The sequence below is a fragment of the Plecotus auritus genome, assembly GCF_963455305.1.
Source record: "Plecotus auritus genome assembly, chromosome: 9".
In the NCBI taxonomy this organism is placed as follows: domain Eukaryota; kingdom Metazoa; phylum Chordata; class Mammalia; order Chiroptera; family Vespertilionidae; genus Plecotus; species Plecotus auritus.
The window spans coordinates 122,082,902-122,101,898 of NC_137783.1; the positions used below are offsets into that span (position 1 = coordinate 122,082,902).

At 47.6% G+C, this 18,997-nt stretch overlaps 1 protein-coding gene across 1 annotated transcript in view; it reads left to right on the forward strand.

The window, feature by feature from the left end:
- INSC (INSC spindle orientation adaptor protein) overlaps nt 1–18,997 on the forward strand; it is a 93,689-nt gene that overhangs the window by 40,691 nt on the left and 34,001 nt on the right. Inside the window, exons 5-6 of the mRNA XM_080687939.1 lie at nt 2,031–2,144; nt 9,578–9,703. Of these exons, the coding sequence (XP_080544065.1) occupies nt 2,031–2,144; nt 9,578–9,703 (240 nt within the window). The remainder of the gene's footprint in view (nt 1–2,030; nt 2,145–9,577; nt 9,704–18,997) is intronic.

Consider the following 18,997-nt stretch of genomic DNA (forward strand, 5'->3'; position numbering starts at 1 on the left):
TAGGTAATTATCATTTAGGTATAGGACCCCATATATGACATCTGCATTTTCATGTGAGCATTAGTATCACTTATGTAACTGCTTACGGTAACGAGAGGAGCAGCTTCTAAGAAATAGGCTCATTATAGAGATTTGTAGTGACAAATCTTGATTTTTAATTTTACCTTTTGTTGAATATCTTACAAAAGGCATCTATCAGATCTTACGGGATAATTTTCATATTTATGTAATTTGATTAGATGCACACTTAATCTTAGTGTGAAGAACGCTATGAGTTTGAATAAAGAAGAAAAAGAGGGAGAGCCATTTATGTGGAGACTCAAACTCCCTTAGTTTCAATCATGTTACAAAAGGGGAAACTGAGGCCTAGGGAGTTTATCTCAATTGCCCAAGATCACAAAAACAATTTTATTTTGCTTCTCAGTGCCAGGTACCTTTAAAAGTTCTTTATATGTTTTGACAACCTTAATAGATGGCTATAATCACCATAATCACGATACACACTGTTATTGCCACCATTTTGCAGATGACAAAACTGAGGCAAATAAGGCTAAGTTACTTGCTCTAGGGCACATACACAGAAGTTGCAGTCAAGATTTGAACTCAGGCAATTTGGCTCTGAAATCCACGCTTTTCCATACACACACTTCCTGATCAACATAGTGTGTTAAAAAAGGCAAGCTGGACTAGAACTCAGATCTCATTAAGTATCTTTTCTATAATACCAGAGCTAATAAAAAAATAAATCCATTTAATATTTTAAAATAAACATGGCAACTGAAAGTGCAAAAGTGGCTGCTCAGAGCACCCATCTCTGAAGAGCTTACTTTCTTGCATGAGGCCCCCCAAAGGCAGCTCTCCCCCATCTCCATCTCCACACCTCTCAGAAAAAAAAAAAACCCTCAAGAAATTAGCATTAATTAACAGGCAGGAATCATTTATAAATGAGTAACGTGCTTTAAAGCAAATGGATGATTATGAAGTAGTTTCAAGATACCTGAAAAGGTTTTACTTAAAATACCATAACTCTTCTAGGAATAATGTTCTTACCTTCTTGATAATTTACTATTTGTTTTCTTCCCAGGCCTCCCTGGGTCCTGTGTTTAGTGTTTCTAGCCATCTTACCACTAGCCTGGGATTCCTCAGCCTTGATCAGTGCGACATTCCTCACCGAGTTTGCCCACTTTTGGATAGGACCAGTGCTGCTATTTTGGCTTGGCTAGAGACCCAGTGCAAGCATGCCCCCCCCCCCCCCCCACGCCCTGCAATCCCCACTAAGCTACTGTAGAGTGCTTCTTTTCACTTAACCCTTTACCCAGCTGGGGTTCTCTGTTGGCTAATAGCCATCTACATAATAAAAGAGTAACATGCTAATTGAGCATACCTTCATGATGCCCACCAACCAATCGGGAGTGAGTATGCAAATTAACCCAACAAAGATGGCACATTAATTTGCATACACAGGTGCCGAGCGGCTGGGGGCGTTCCGCACCACCCCAGCCGCTCAGGGCCTCTGGGCAGCATGGGAAGGCAGAAAGGTGGCTCCGGGTTGGAGTGAAGGTGGTGCCTGAAGCCAGGGGTAGGAAGGCCCATTCTTGCATGAATCTTCATGCATTGGTCCTCTAGTCCAAAAATAAGAAGCTTCTTTGGTCACCACTGCAGCTCTTTTTTAAACGTGATGGTTTATTTAACTGATGTTTTTTGTTCTCTTAGGAGTCAGTAGCACAACAAAATGGTACTAGCTGAGACCATCATTATTTCCTGATCCACTAGAGCAGGGCATGTTTGTCATCTAGGTCCCAGGGGTTTGAAATGATCCCATGTTTCTGAAATGTAGCTCTGATTCCATGCTGGCTCACATCTTTCCCAAAGTTAGAACCTCATCACCCCCATAGTAGGACTGTGGATGGGACAGGATTATAGATTCCAGAGGGCTCTTAAGAGCATGAAACCATTGATGCTTTGTTAAGGAAGATGAACAGAGGGTAGATGGGGGTGAGTAACTGTGAACCTCTGCTCTCTTTTCTTAGGCACTGGTGAGAAAAATTGACGCCTCGGACAATATCTACACCACGGAATCCACCACAGGGAACCTGTTTAGCCTGACCCAGGAGGGGGCTCCCTTGTGCCGCATAATAGCTAAGGTGAGGTTCATGGTTAGGGGCCAAAATTGACAGGCCTGGGGAGAGCGCAAGGAAGCTAGTTTTGGGGAATAACTGGCTCGGGAAGTTGTCCTGGCTCTAGCATTTGCTTGCTGTGTGACATTGAAAGAGACACCTCTCCTCCCTGGACCTTGGTGTCTCCATCTTTAATAGTGGCTTTCCCCTCTGATTCATTCCCTACTTGATGTCTCAGTGCCCTCAGACCCTCTACCATCTTTCTTCATGTATGGTGCCTGTTATAAAAACTAACCCTCTTTCCTCGTCTCCACATATCCCACCAAACCCCAGACCCAAACTCAGGTTGCTGGCTGGATCCCAAAAATGTCTGCAGCCACAAGGGGAAGACACACTTGAAAAGACAGTGGTTTTCAGCAATTACAATGGGAGTTATAATTCATTAGCTTCATGATCAATATGCTCGTGCCCTAAAGGTTCAAACATGTAGGGCAAACACAGGTAATTGGTTACCTTTGGACCTCACCAGGGCCTGCTTCATTTGTACTTTTCTGCTTGAGAAATGACATCCCATTGGGGATAGAAGCAGTGGTCTCATTGGAAGCAAACTAATGCCCTTCAATAGGCTTAAGATGCCATTCACAGGAAGATGCTCCAGCTCTAGGGTTCCCAGGGAGTTTTGGAAAACACAGATCCTTTTACTCCAACCCACATTTACCGAGGTCCTGGGGTAAGACTGGGCATCTAACAAGTTCTATGGGTGACTCTGAGGCATGGCCAGACTCTCAGATTCATTGATCTAAGCCCTTGAGGAAATCTGGAAGAGTAGGGTAAATGCTTATGAACCCTGGTCAGGGAGCAGTAAATTCTATATAACGGCAATAGCTGACATTTGCACTGAATGCCTTGCACACATTGTTTCTTTTTAATCACAAACCATCCTATGAAGTAGGTGTCATGTTGTTTCCATCTCTAGTTGAAGAAATGGTTTGAGGGATTTGCTCAGAGTCCTACAACTGATAAAGAGTGGAATCAGCATTCGAACCCAAGTCTCTTTACTTTAGAGTTCATGGTCCTAGAACCCACAATGGTAACTTCTGGTTCAGTCTTCAGCCTTTCAGATTCTTGGACCAAAGCATGACTCGGAAGTTCTCAACTCTACACATTAGAATCACTGGGGAGCTTTAAGAATGTTCTGGTTCAGACTTAATTGGTCCAGAATAGGATCTGGGGTGAATATTTTTGCATTCTGCATAACTCTAATGTGCCTCTTGGGTTGGGACCATCTCTTAGAGAGTGCTTTGGATGTGATTTGACTTGGAAAGCTTGTGGTGTTGATGGGCAAAGGGCACAGTGAGGGTAGCATGAGGTCTGTCCTCTCCAAGGATTCTGTGACCCAGTCACTCAGCTTGATTGTTGACTCTGCAGAGGTCTGCTCAGTGCTCAGTGCTATGGGGACTGGAACTGGGGCTGGAACTGACTCAATGGCAGTTTAATGATTAACTTCAAACAGAACTTAACTGACTCTCTTTTAGAACGAGAACTATTTTCTCCTTCAAAATGAGTTGCAAATATTGGCTGGGTTTGAGCTCCAGGTATGGATTGGAGGTGTGGAAGGAGCAAGGAACTCTGCTGAATGGCTCCGTGGGGCCTGAAAAGTTTTTTGTTGTTGCTGTTAATCCTTACCAGAGGATATTTTTCCCCATTTGTTTTTTAGAGAGAGGGGAAGGGAGGGGGCGAGACATACAGAGGGAAACATAGACATGAGAGAGACACATTGATTGGTTGCCTCCCACATGTGCCCTGACCAGGGCTGGGGATCAAGCCTACAAGCAACATACATGCCCTTGACTGGAATTGAACCCGTGACCCTTCCGTCCTCAGGCCAACGTTCTGACTACTGAGCAAAACTGGCTAGAGCCTGAAATGTTTTTACACTTTGGAAAGAACAGGCCTTAACATTTTTCTGAGAAGGAAAGTTGGCCAGAGCTCTTATTCTGTTTCAGGGCCTGGGCCAGGCGTCCTCAAACTATGGCCCTCGGGCCACATGCGGCTGGCTGAGGACATTTATCCGGCCCGCCGGTGTCGCTGCCTGTCCTGCTTAGCAGCTGACTCGTCCTGGGCCCGCATAGGAATTTGTTCATAGTTGTTTTTTTTTTTTAAACTATAGTCCGGCCCTCCAACTATCTGAGGGACAGTGAACTGGCCCCCTGTTTAAAAAGATTGAGGACCCCTGACCTGGGCACTCTGAGCTCTGTCTCCATGCACTGCAGATGGCCCCTACTGCCTACATTTGTACTGCACTTTCAGAAGCAGAGAGGGATGTAAGCTGAAGATGGCCTTAGTCTTCTCTGGGGACCAGGACTTTGGTTAAATATCCATCCCAAATATTTTCTGTGTTAAGAAAGCAGTGGGGAAAGGCCTTTGCCGGGACCCACTCCTCAGCTGTTTAACTACTCTCAATCCCAACACCAGCCCTGGGCTTTCAAGAACTATGACCAGTAGTTGTTTAAAGATTTGGATGGTCCTTTGAGTGTGGGCACTATCCACATGTTATATCTTGTCTACGCACATACTTCTGAGATAGGTATCAGTGACCCTCTTTTTTTAAAAACATTTTTAAAAATTGATTTCAGAGAGGAAGGGGAGGGAGAGAGAGATAGAAACATTAATGATGAGAGCGAATCATTGATTGGCTGCCTCTTGCACCCCCTCTACTGGGGATCAAGCCGAAACTCGGGGGTGTGCCCTTGATCAGAATCCCACCCAGGACCCTTCAGTCTTCAGGCTGATGGTCTATCCACAGAGCCAAACCGGGTAGGGCTAGTGACCCTGTTTTACAAAAAAAAAGGATATAAGACTCACAGTGGTTGAGTACCTGGAGCAGTTGACTACCTGGTATACCCTGCACAGCACCTCACTGTCCATGTTTAGGAGATGTGCCCAAAATTGCAATAACTGTGGGGCAGCTCCCCCACTGGACTTCTCCACCCACCTCCTTGGGGCCCAGTGTGATCTGTCTTTGGGTTTTCCATCCATCTGAGCTGCCTCCAGGAGACGATGTGACAGCCTGTTTGAGGTCCATCATCTCAGCGTCTTGGGTTCCCCTGCAGGCCACGGAGCAAACCCAGTCTTCCCCATCCCTTCCTGAGTGCAAAGCACAGAAAACTCCACTGTGCTCTGTCAAGATTACCCTGCACCCCAACTCCTTTATTCTTCCCACCACCAGTCTACACACACCAGAACTTTGGTAGCTTATCCCAAGTCTGTCTGAGTAACGCATACTATATACAACTGGGCTCTGAGCCCGGAGCTTTCTATAAAATTAAATAAGCTCCAGCCAACAGTGCGATTCTGCTGGCTCCAGTGATTCCCGGCTCCACGCGAAGATGAGTGCTGCTCTTGGGTCCTCGGCGGGCACTTCAGGGTGGTCCCTCCCACTAATCCATCTCACTCGCTCACTGTCTCATTCCTCCTCACCCTCCCACATATTCCAGCATTTGAGACACCACCCTTCATGAGGTTAAGAGACACCCTTCTAACCAGGATCCCTTTCATAGCCTGCTGTCACCCAGCTGTCCAGAACTGGGTGCCAGGCCCTTTCATTTACATGAACTCATGGACTCCATCATGTAGCTGTATCATGACCCCATTGTTGGCCAAAGTTAACCAGCAGCAGAACCAAGATTTGAAGAATCCCCTCAGTATGGGGTCAGAATTGCCCCCCTTCCTCTCTCAGTAACTAAAAATGCTAAGAAGGCCATTTTTTTCACAGGCCTGGGAAAGGATGTAATGAGAAGCAAATGCAAATGGGAACAGAGGCTTAAATATATGCTGGGCTCAGTGCTTCCTGAGCCAAAGGAAGGCGGCCACATTGATCCTGGCTTTTGGCCTGCATTCTTTGGCACCATTTATTCATTGGCTATTCCAGATATAAATGATCTACATCTATCTATCTATCTATCTATCTATCTATCTATCTATCTATCTATCTATCATCTATCTATTTATCCATCATCTATCTATCATTTATCTCATGCATGATTACCAATCAATCAATCTATCATTTATCTAATGTATGATTATTTATCAACCTATCTATACTAATAAAAGGGTAATATGCTAATTAGACCGGGTTGACTGGACATCTTCTGGACATCTGACTTCCTTCCAGATAAAGCCACAGTGGTGGGGGTGAGGCAGAGGCAGCTAGGGGTGATCAGGTCATCGGGGGGGGGGGGGGCAATCAGGCCAGTGGGGGAGCAAGCAGTTAGGGGTGAGACCAGGCCAGCACAGGGGAGCAAGCAGTTAGGGGGTGATCAGGCCAGCAGAAGAGGGCAGTTAGGGGGCGATCAGGCCAGCAGGGGAGGGCAGTTGGGGTGATCAGGCCGGCAGAGGTGGTTAGGGGTGATCAGGCAAGCAGGCAGGCAGGCAGGCAGAGGTGGTTAGGGGTGATCAGGCAGGCAGGCAGGCAGGCAGGCAGAGGATGTTAGGGGCAATCAGGCTGGTAGGCAGGCGAGTGGTTAGGAGCCAGCAGTCCCAGATTGTGAGAGGGATGTCTGACTGTTGGTTTAGGCCCGATCCCTGGAGGATCGGGCCTAAACCGGCAGTTGGACATCCCCCAAGGGGTCCCAGATTGGAGAGGGTGCAGGCTGGGCTGAGGGACACCCCCCACTCCCGCATGAATTTCGTGCACCAGGCCTCTAGTCTATTATAATTTATCTACAATTATCTATCTATCATCTATCTCTATTATGTATATAAAAATAATATTTCTATAATATATATGATAAAGTATAAATACAGACATATATAAATGTACATACCTATGTAAACACGCATATATAAATATTTAATCAGGAGGGAGGTCATTAATGACCAGCAGGGCTGGCTGTTTCTTTCTTCCCACTTTAAAGGATAATTTGATTTTACTTCAGTGGCTCTCTGAGTGAGACCTTTAAGTAGACCCTTCATTAGATGTCCCAGGAACTGTGGGAAAGCAGGAAGGCAGGGAGAGGGGATGTGGAGCACGGACTCAGAGCGGGTGCTTGTCCTATACCAGAGCAGGTTTTCATCAGAGTGAGGCTGTGCGTCTGGAATCAGAGTTCTTCACTTTGACCTCAGATTAGGACAAGAGTGCCTGCTCCATGCCTCTTTAACCCTGCACCCCGCCCCCACCCCCCCACCCCCATGTCACTGCACCTTTACCCAGGCTTCTTCCTGCCTTCAATATGATCTGCCTTCCCCTGACTTATCGCCCATCAGACCATGAGCTCAGTGTGGACAGGGACAGAGGCTGTGTGCTCAGTGCCCAGCACAGAGTCTGGCACATAATAAACCATTCATATTTTTTGGCTGCTTGAATGAATGTACCAGTCCTAAGATATGCCCTTTCCCAACAAATGAGCTACCTCAAAAGGAAGTAGGAATAGAAAAGTTAAGAATCACTGTGAGCTGATTCTAAAATGCCAGCATTTATAAACTCCCCCACAGTGAGACACTTTCATCTTGGTCCCTGCAGTGATAAGCCATAAACTCTGAGAATGAAAAGGGCCCGGAGCCTGTCTTTATGATGTGCCGGGGGAGGGATGATGTGCGATGACTCATTTCGATGAGTCTGTGTGGGAAGTCTTCACAAGTTAAAGGTGTTTGCGTGAGCAGCTCTCACAAAATGAAAAGTACAGGCTCATCTTAAGAGCCAGGCTGATGGGTCCTAAAGGTTGTAGTTTCTTTCCTTTTACAAACAGGAGTGAAGGAGTTAAAACAAGGATAATGTGAATTATTCCACCCATCTGGACTTTAGTTGTTTCATTATAAAATAGGAATAAACTAATAAAACCTGTCCTCCTCCTCCTCCTCTTCCTCCTCCTCCTCCTCCTCCTCCTCCTTCTTCTTTTTCTTTTTCTTCTTCTTCTTCTTCTTCTTCTTCTTCTTCTTCTTCTTCTTCTTCTTCTTCTTCTTCTTCTTCTTCTTCTTCTTCTTCTTCTTCTTCTTCTTCTTCTTCTTCGTGTGCATGCCCTTGACTGGAATAAAAACTGGGACCCTTCAGTCTGCAGGCTGATGCTCTATCCACTGAGCCAAACAGGCCAGGGCATAAAACTCCTTTTCTGCCTATTATGGTTGGAAAGACCTGAGAAGTAATGGGTGTTTGTGGCAGGGCAAGAACCAGCAGTGGGCCTCTTGGCTTCAGCTCCCTCCACCTGCTTCAGACTTATTTCTAGAAGCTATTTCAGGTGACTGCAGGCTTGCTCCATAGGGGGAGTTACCAGGTACCTGGGAGTAGTGTTGAGTGGAGTTGAGCCTGGTCCTAGCAAACATGCCTGCCCTGGTCCCTGGCACTTGAACCCCAGAGCATTTGGGGACTCCCACCTCCAGTTTAGACTATCAAGGGCAACGTTATTTTTAGAGCTAGCATTTTACTGCAGCATGCATGTGAGCATGGGAGTGTGTATGGATGTGCATGTGTGCAGAGGAGAAAATTATTTTATCTACCACCTTCTGAGGTTCTCTGCTGGTGCCCTGTGAAATGGGCTGACAAAAGACATTAACAAGAGAAAAACAAATAGCATTTTATTAGCTCATACACATGGGAGCGCTCAGAGATGATTAACTCAGAGTTGGTTAGAACTGGAATCTTAGCAAAGGAATAATGTATTTTTAAAGAAGTGACAAGACAAAGAAAAAGGACCTTGAGTCTCTGGGGCAGCAAACTGTGGGAAGGCAAATATCTGGGGAACCAATTGTAGATAAAGGCCGGTAGGAAAGTTTGTTGTGTAGATTCCTCTGATGCCATTCCAGGCTGATAAAGGCCTAAAGTTATCTCTGGTGATTAACTTTGTTTTTCCTGGTAGAGAGGAGAAGGGGGATAATTTAACAAATCTACATTAAGTGGCCAGATTATTATGATCTCTGAATGCATAATAATCTGGCCACTCAGTGTATATATTTATATATTTATATTTATACTTATTTTTATATTTATATTTATATTATTTATATTTATATTTATATATTAGAGGCCTGGTGAATGAATTCGTTCATGGGTGGGGTCCGGCCAGCCTGGCCAGGGGGAGGGGACATGGGCAGTTGGCTGGCCTGCCTGCTGGTTGAACTCCTGGTTGAGGGGACAATTTGCATATTAGCCTTTTATTATATAGGATATACACTGAGTGGCCAGATTATTATGCATTCAGAGATCATAATAATCTGGCCACTCAGTGTATGTTCTGTTTTTAGGCAAATAGAAGGCTCGCAGATATATATATATCTGCTTTTTCCCAGTGTCTTCAGTTCAAAATAATCCTTATGCCAAAGTGGCATATTTTGGGGTGCCATCTTCTGCCACCCTATAGACTCAAAACATCCCTGCCGAGTGAGGAGAGGTGTCAATTATTTATTTTTGAGTCAGCCCCAGGAAAGGTCACACAGTAAGGTCATGTGCCATTTTCTTTTCTTGGCAGGAGGGTGGGGTCGTAGCACTCTTCAAAGTCTGCCGGCAGGACAGTTTCCGGTGTTTGTACCCTCAGGCGCTCCGCACGCTGGCCTCCATCTGCTGCGTAGAGGAGGGTGTCCACCAGCTGGAGAAGGTAAGAGTGCAGCTGGCTGGGCAGGGCCTGAGGTCCCAGGTGGGTAGATGGGAGAAAAGACATCCTGGTGGCCACCTGGGCCTCTTCATGGAGCAAGTCCCTGAGTCCTTCCTTTTCTGAGGCATCATTCAGATGGGGCTGGGATCTTGGCCATGGGAGATGATGAAGAGGTGAAGGGAATAGGGACTGAGGAGCTGGACCAGGAAAGGCAGGGTCCAAAGGGGCACTGGGCACTTCCTGGGTGGAGTGGAACAGAGTCAGTGGGTGGAACAGAACTGGAGGCAGCAAGTTGGGTGGGAGTGGTGTCCAAGGTCAGGGGGTTGGTTCTTCACTCAGGGCAGGTCCCTAGGAGAAGAGGATCCAGCTCCTCAGGGGATAGAATGGGCAAGAGCATGGTGGGTACTAGGTGCCTTGATAAGCAGGTGGGGCTCCACCAAAACTAGAGACTAGACAGTTTGGGCAAGAGAAAGTGAAGCCTAAGTCCAAGCATATGCCAGGTCAACAAGGCACAGGGTTCGGTGGGGTTAGAGACAAACCTAGGCAATGTGACCCGTTCGGGCCATTGCACTCACCCCAGTTTGTAGGGCTGGGCTGCTCCTCCACGGGGACCTGAGTGGGTCTGGGCCTGCAGAAAGGTCCTCAGGGACTTTAGCCAGGAGAGGAGTGGGGCTACTTTCAAGGAAAGATGCTGAACATGTTTATGGAAGAGAAGTAGAAAGGCCTGGTATGTCCCGGTGACAATTGTGCTGCTTGCAGGGTTGGGGGTAGGTACCTTGAGTCTGTTCCTGTGACTGGTCTAAATGGGGATGGGCAAGCAAACTGCTTTCCTTTCTCTGCGTCGTGTCCCACAGTCTGGTTCAGGCTGCCCCGAAGACTTGCATTCTCCTCCAGCTTCTAACGTTTGGTCTGGACTCCTGGACAGATCATCCTGCTTCTTTCCAAATGGACTCAGATTGTGGGGCAGGGTCACAGCACCACGGGCTCGGAGATGCTCTTAGCTGAGGCTGGAGGGCAGATGGGGAATCTGCTCGTTGTATAGATGAGAATGCTGTGGCTCAGAATGGGGAAGTGATTTGTCTGAGGTCACACAGCAATGTGGTGGAGGAGCAAGTGCCAGCCGTCTGGGCAGAGTGCCCCCTTCCCGTGGGGTTGGAAGCCTTGGTATGAGTGTGCTTGCTGAGATGGCCAAATGGAGCAGGGAGCGATGGTGAGAGAGACAGACAGACACAATCCATGGAATAAACACACCAGGAGACTCCGACTTCGCGTGCTGAATAGTCCTCTCTTCTTTTGTAAAGTCTTCCCTTGGGCCGTGGTAAAATGGCCCATGGGGTATTCTCATCTTCTTTCATGCTGGTTGGCAGGATAAGAGGAGAAAATAGGACAGACTAGAATCATACGTTCTCCGATTTCTTGGCTATAGAGAGCTTGAAAAGCAGCAGGAAATGCTCAACCTGGGGAAGAAAAACAGCAGGGCTTTTTGTTTAGAGTGGAAAACCTTTACCAGAAGGCTGGAAGCTGGAGGCAATTTAAAAAAATATGTATTTTTATTGATTTCAAAGAGGACGGGAGAGGGAGAGAGAGATAGGAACATCAATGGTGAGGGGGAATTATCGATCGGGAGCCTGCTGCTCGCTCCCACTGGGGGTCAAGCCCACAACCGTGATCTGCTGGTTCATAGGTCGATGCTCAACCACTGAGCCAGGCTGGCCAGGCCAATTGGCACAGGAGAAGGTATCCCTTCCTGGGCATTCCTCTCTCCAGGTCCGATTTCTTTCCATATACAGGCAACTCTCATTCCCACTCGGTGCCTGGCAGAGAGGGGATGCTTCAGGAGTGTCATGAGGGGGAGAGAGTTCCTTGAGAAGAGCCCCCGTGTGGTCAGAAACAGCAACTACATTGTATGGCAGCTGTAGAGCTTGCAACGTGGCATTCTCCTTTCACGTGATGTTGGCCTCAGTGTGCAGACATCCCCATTGTACAGATGAAGAAACCAAGGCCGAGAGAGGCTAAGTGACCTATGCAAATGGCACAGCTCCTAATTAATATTCAGCAAATATTTATTGACTATCTGCTATTTGCCAGGCACCGTTTTAGGTGCTGGGAGAATAGCAGTGAACCAAGCAGACAAAAGCCCTTGTCCTCATAGAACTCACATTCTAGTGCAGGCGGTGGCAAGTGACGGACGTGGGCCAAAGTCAGCCTGCTGTCTCTTTTGCTATTCTATGACCTATGAGCTAAGAATATATGTTCTTTCATTTATAAATGGTTGAAAAAAATTAGAAGAATAACATTTTGTGTCACATGAAAAGGATGTGAAATTCAAATTTTTGCGTCAAAGATTTATTGGGACACAGCCGTGATCCTTTGTATAGGTGTCGTCTTTGCTTTTGAGTGACTGAAGAGGCCATGCGGCCTGCGAAGTAAAACATGCTTTCTGTGTGGCTCTCTGCAGGAAATGAGATGGACCCTGCTTTGTCAGGTCTTCAGGGTATCATGACCACTGAAACAACAGTAACTAACACGTATGGAATACTGGCTTTGGGCAAGCGCTTCGCTAAGCCCCTCCTTTCATTGTGTCACGTAACTGTGAACCCATTGGTGCAGTTAGAAGAAGGGGAGACTCACAAGAACCGAGCAACTTGCTCAAGAACACACGGCTAATACATGGCCGGACAGTAATTTAATTTCTGCTCCGCTGAGCCAGAGCCAGCGAGGCTGGGACCCACTCTGTGGACGGGACTCACATCCCATGTCATGAGGCCCATGCCCACACTCATCCCCCACATGACGCTGCTTCTGAAGCTGTGGGAAGTTCTAGACAACCCAGGAAGGGCCTTGGAGTCCCCTGCCCTCTGCCTCTGTCCCCCGCCCTTGCCCGGGCCCTGCCAATACCCCTTTGTGACCTGGGCTGCCGAGTGCTGGTTCCGGAGGTTCCGCTGAGGCCGGCTGTTGTCGGTGTTCAGGGTAACAGGTGAAGTCCAGGGACAGGGTGGGGCAGTGGGGTGCCCAGGGGCTCTCGCCAGCCCCCCACCCACCAGGCACAGCATGTGCCCTAATTGGATAATGTCCAAGTCCCAGCCTTCCCCTGATTTCCTGGCCTGGCCTCCTCCATGAAGCTCAGTTAATTCATTGGCAGTGAGAAACTGTGCTGGACCTGGTGAAATTCATCTCTGTCATGCAGCTACCCCCCGCCCCCCAACATTAAATCACACACAGACCTCGCTGCGGGGGTGTGGGTCTCGACAAGTCGCCAGACACCCCCATCCATCTCCAGGCCTGCTGTGTGACGGGTCGGGGCGTTTGCACGGTCATAATTTCATCCACTCCCGTCAGGTCCCTTAGTCATCTGCGCCTTCATTCTTTCTGTCGTCCGGTCAGTCACTTTAACTCGCTCACTTCCTCGCTCACTCACCCAGGCAATCACCAGCTGGTCACGCTGCGCATTCATCCCTTCATCACACCTTGGTGGGGAAGCAGCCGACGCCGTGGGAAACCAGGCTCTCCACCTGTGAGCTTGGACATGCTTATCCTGGGCGAGGGGCCTGCCTTCCCAGAGGTGGGGTATCTTCATCAGGCCAATGGGCACGATGAACTATCCCTGCAGGGCTGTCAGAGGATGGATGTGCAGTTACGTGGTGCCCGGCACGCGCTGGGCACAAATGAATGGTAGCCATTGTGATTGTGCCAGGGACGAAGCGAACCGCTGGGGTTAAACACATCAGTAGCCTGGGAAAGATTCCGGGCTGGTGGAGAAGGCAGCGTTGGGTGTACCAGCAGGAGGGGCTAGCGGGTCACAGACACCGCCCAGGGCGCAGTATGGAGAAGTTGGGTGGGGCCTGAGCACGAGTCCTCACCACTTTTCCATTTTACAGATGAGAAAGCTGAGACTTGGAGGCTGTGTGCTCTCAGCTCATGCATGTAGAGCTTAGATTCAAACCCAAGTCTGGCTGGTTCTAAAGCCTGTGTTCTTCACCCTCTGTGACCCTGGGAAGAGCTGGCCTTCTGAGGTGGGGACTGCAGGGAGGGCTCCCTGGTGCCAGGCTGAGTGTGGGCCTGGCTGGCGGCAGAGGTGGAGACGCCCCAGGTGGGGATGGGGGTGGAGGGCAAGATGTCAGACACAGCAAAGTCCTCTCCAGAGGTGTCTGAAGGTCGGGTCTTCCATTCTTTCTTTCTAGAGGCCTGTCATCCTGGCCACAGATTACCCACCATCATATTCCCTCTGGAACAGTGAGGTTCAGGAAGCCTGCCCTACCTCCCCTGTGTCCTTGGCCAACAAGCCCCCCGCATTCCCCAGTCCCCATGCTGGGCTCTGGGGAGGAGAGACAAGCAGCTGTGTCCCCTGCCTCCTGGGTGGCCGCGCGGGAGAGGCCCAGCTGTGCAGACAGGGGGAAGGCTGTCCCATGGCCCTCAGCGGCCACAGGCCAGTGGCACCACCGCTGCTGGGAGCTGGAGAAGGCCGCCCGATGAGGCAGTGGAGCTGGGCCCAGAGGGTCACGGTGGAGCTCCCTGGCAGCCCAGGGGAAAGTGACCTCAACCGACCAGAGACTCCACAGCTGCCCAGTTGGCCGGTGGGGCGCTCAGTCCTTTGGAAGCTCTGTGTTCAGTGAATTGGGGGAGCACAGGAGAGGAGGCGGTGTCCTCTGAACCACACCTCGGGAGGAAGAGGTGAGGGCCAAGACCAGGATGGGATTAGCGGGGGCTGGGGACCAGAGCAGGACTGGGGGCCCGGGTCCAGGTGGGAGGCTGGGGATCTGAGGGGCAGGAATCTTCACATGTAGGGCCCTAAGGGTGGGGAGCTCTCAAAGCTCAGTGCTCAGACAGCCTCAGACACAACCTCTAAGAGTCCCAGGAATTGCTTTCTCCAGCCTTGGGACCAGAGACTATCTTGCTTTCAACAGAGCTTCCTTTTATTCCCCTCCCTCCCTCCCTCCTGCTTTAGTTTTTCACATAAGGAGTTCACTCTGTGCTGGAGCCAAGGGGAGAGTTTAATGAAAATCGATGAAGAAATTAAAGACGAGCAGGGGGCAGGAGGGGAGAGCTACATTTAATGTCTGAGGAGGAAATCATTAGAGGAGAGGGGTGCAAAAACTGCTCTGTCTCCATGCAACTCCCTCACTGGTCCCCTCACCTTGTTTCCAGGACAGAGACAGGGAGGCCTGGACCGGCTACTGAAATCACAGAGACCCCGGACAGGAGGGAACGGGGTGCAAGGGGGACGATGGGGAGGCTCCGATGCTCCAGTGCCCACTCCCTGTAGGGTTGCAGATGGTCAGAAATAGGTAATATTTGCAAGAAAATAAAACAAAACAAAAAACCAAAATAGTTAACTAGTTTTTCTTACCCTTTTGCTTATTTGACTCTCAAAATTATTTTGCAAGAAGGGAAGGAAGGGATGGTCATGGCCATTTCATAGAAGGGAAAGTTGAGGCTGGAGGGCATAGGGACACTGAGAGAGGCAGAGCCTGGGCTGGGAACCCCATGCTTTTGTTCCCAGCCAGAGGCTCAGTTTGCTTTAACTGCCCCGGGCGTGGGGGGCAGTTATGCAGACCTAGGGTGAGACTGCTGCTTCATGTGATTGAGTCAGTTCTAGTCTGTAAGTGAGGCTGGGTAGGGAGACAGGAGCTGTGAATGCCAGGCAAGAAATAGTTTCTCAATTTGACTTGCAGCCCTTCTTTACCCAGGAGTGAGAGAGAAGAATGCCTTTGAATGGAGATCCCAGCTGCCTCCTCACTTCTCTTTCGGGCCTAACTCACCTGGACTCATCAGCCTCTTCCACCCCTCACACCCTGTGGCACGGGCCTTCAGCTGCCCTGGGAATGGGCTGGGACTGTGCAGAGAACCCCAGGGTGCCAGCTGTTTGTGCTGTGACTGGCCAACAGGCAGATTGGAGTGGAGACTGCCACTGTCACCTTCCCCAGCCCTGCAAGTGGGGCTTTCTAGAGGGGGTGTGGTTCATTCATTTCTCCACTGCCAAGTCTCCCAGCCTCATCCATCTTTCTTGAGGGGCGGGTAATATTTGAAGGAGGCCAGGATGAGAAGTGAGAACAAAATTAGGCACACTGCCCCGCCTCCCCCGCCTCTCCCCGCGAAGATTCCCGCTGAGATTACCGGCCAATATTGTTCAGACTGAAGGAAGGCCCAGGTGTCTCAGGGGCTGCACCCCAAGCACAAAGTGCAACCTGAGCTTGGAAACGGCATGGCGCCATCTGGCGGCCTGAGTCAGAAGTGCAGCAGCAGGCGAAGGCTCTGCTCGGTCAGGACCTGAGGTCCCCATATGCTGTGCAACGGCGGCCTCTGGTGGACAGAAGCGGCAGTGGCAGCCCTGCCATGCTGCTTGGGGTTGTTTTCTCCTGAACTAGCAGGATGTGGACTCTGGTCTGGAACCAAGGTCAGGGCCGGTGTGTCCTGTGTGTGTGGTGCATGTTGGGGGGAAGAGTTACAAATTCAAGGCAACAGGGGATTCTTCCTATGGAGCCAGTCTTTTTCAGGAGGAGGATGTGGATACATCTTGTAATGTAATAGGTTTCCAACTTGGCTTCCCCCAGAAAGTCTGTCCTGGGCCTTCTCAGAGCAGAACCCTTAGCCCAAATCCCCCACTTCTCACTGGAAAAAATCCAGACCCCTCAGCCTATGAAGGTGCCTTAACACATTGCGGGCAGATCACGAGCATTCTCGTGTTTTCATATTACACAGTGTTTTACATAAATGTTAAGGCACGCCTTAAAATTAAATACCCATTGCATTTTGAAGTTATTTATTACATGTCCTTACAAGCTAATATATTTTTAAAGTATGATATTTTGTAAAACTTTTTTGTACTCATTCAATAGAAACTTATCTGGCCACTGGGTAAAGCTAGCAATAAAACTACTGGTGCGCATTAAGAACAATCCCCCAATTCTGAACTGCTTGGGTGTATAGTAATTCCTCATGATGGTTTTAATTTTCTTTTTCCCTGATGAGTAATGATTTTGAGCATTTTCTTTTATCCTTATTGATCATTTTGTTATTGTCTTTTCTGAAATGTTGGTCTGAGACTTTTGCCCATTTAAAAATTAAGTTGTTTGTCTTTTTCTTATTGAATTATAAACTTTAAAAAATATATTCTACATGTGAATTCTTTGTAATATATATTTTCAGCCAGTGGTTTGATTTTTCAAAAAAACATACTTTTAAAGAAAATATATACTTTTATTGACTTCAGAGTGGAAGGGAGAGGGAGAGAGAGATAGAAACATCAATGATGAGAGAGAATCATTAATTGGCTGCCTCCTGCACGCCCCACACTGGGGATCGAATCCACACCAGGACCGGGATTAGAACTATGACCTCCTGGTTTATAGGTTGATGCTCAACCACTGAGCCATGCCAGCCAGGCTTTTTGCTTTTTCATTTTCTTTTTTTTTTAAAAATATATTTTATTGATATTTTACAAAGAGGAAGGGAGAGGGATAGAGAGCTAGAAACATCGATCAGCTGCCTCCTGCACACCTCTTACTGGGGATGTGCCCGCAACCAAGGTACGTGCCCTTGACCGGAATCGAACCTGGGACCTTTCAGTCAGCAGGCCGACGCTCTATCCACTGAACCAAACCGGTTTCGGCTGCTTTTTCATTTTCTTAATGGCGTCTTCTGATGAATAAAAATTCTTAACTTTCATAAAGTCCAATTTATTGATTATTTTCTTTTGTAGTTAGTGTTTTTGTGTCCATTTAAGATATGCTTGCTTTTATCAACTCATTGATACAGACAACAGACTGAGGGAAGGGGACTGGGGTCTGGATGAAAAGGGGAAAGGATTAAGAGGTAAATCTTGGTAGTTACAGAATAGTCACCAGATGTAAAGTACAGCATAGAAACTATAGTCAATAATATTGTAATAACTAAGTAGAGTGCCAGGCAGGTACTGGACTTATTGGGGGGATCACTTGTAAATTATGATTGTCTAACCACTATGCTGTACACCTGAAACTAATACAAAATAATATTAAATGCAAACTGTCATGAAAAATATAAAAATCATGAAGTTAAGCCTCCTTTTTTTTTTCTTCTAGGAACTTTATTGTTTTACCTTTCACATTTAGGTATATGATCCATTTAAATTAAAAATTTTCAATGGTGTTCCCAATTTAACCAGCACCATTTATCAAAAAGACCATCTTTTCACCACTGAATTAAAGTGGCAGCTTTGTTGTAAGTAAAGTGATTACAGATGCATGAGTTTGTTTTGGGTTGTTTTCTGTCCTATTAGTCTTTTGGCCATCCTTTTGCCAATATGGCACTGTTTGAGTTCCTAAATTAGTAAGTAACAAAACAATACATTGTGTTATTTAGTAGTATAAATCCTACAACTTTGTCCTTCTTTAAGATTATGGGGAATTATATATATACTAGAGGCCTGGTGCATGAAATTTGTGCACTGGGGGTGGGGTCCCTCAGCCCGACCTGCGCCCTCTTGCAGTCCGGGACCCCTCAGGGGATGTAGCCGTGTGCCAAGTGGCAGGTGGCCAGGGAGGAGCTCAAACCGGGGCCAGGCGTGCGCTGCTCATGCTCACACTGGCCCGCTGCGCCTGCTGCCGCTGCTTGGTAGCGCTGCCACGGAGTTGGGAGAGGCTCCCGCTACCACAGCTACGATCGCTAGCCGCGAGCCTGGCTTCTGGCTGAGCGGTGCTCCCACTGTGGGAGCGCACTGACCGCTAGGGGGCAGCTCCTGCGTTGAGTGCCATCTGGTGGTCAGTGCACATCATAGTAACCGGTCATTCCGGTCATTCCACTATAATGGTTGCTTAGGCTATTATATATATATATATTTTTGCATTTCTATGAACATTTTAGAATAAGGTTGTTAATGCCACAAAAACACCTACTGAGGCTTTGATTGAGATTTCTTTAAATTTATAAAGAAATTTTGGGATAATTGACATCTTAAATAATATAAGGTGTTCTAATCAATAAACGTGGTTTATTTCTTTACTTACACAGACCATTAATTTCTCTCAGCAATGTTTTAAGTTTTCAGTGTCGGCATCTTACACATCTATTTTAGACTTATTTCTAGGTGTGTTTCTATGTTAACATAAGTGTTATTTTTAAATATTTATTTTTAATTGTTTGTTGTTGGTCATAGAAAAAACAGTTTTGAATAGTGTATCTAATTACCTTGCTAAAGTCACTAATTAATTTTAATGGTGTGTAGATTCTTTTGGATTTTACAGATACCTGGTATACACAATTTGAGATCTGTAAATTATGGCAGTTTGCCAGTTTGCTTCCTTTTTTCCAATAATTATA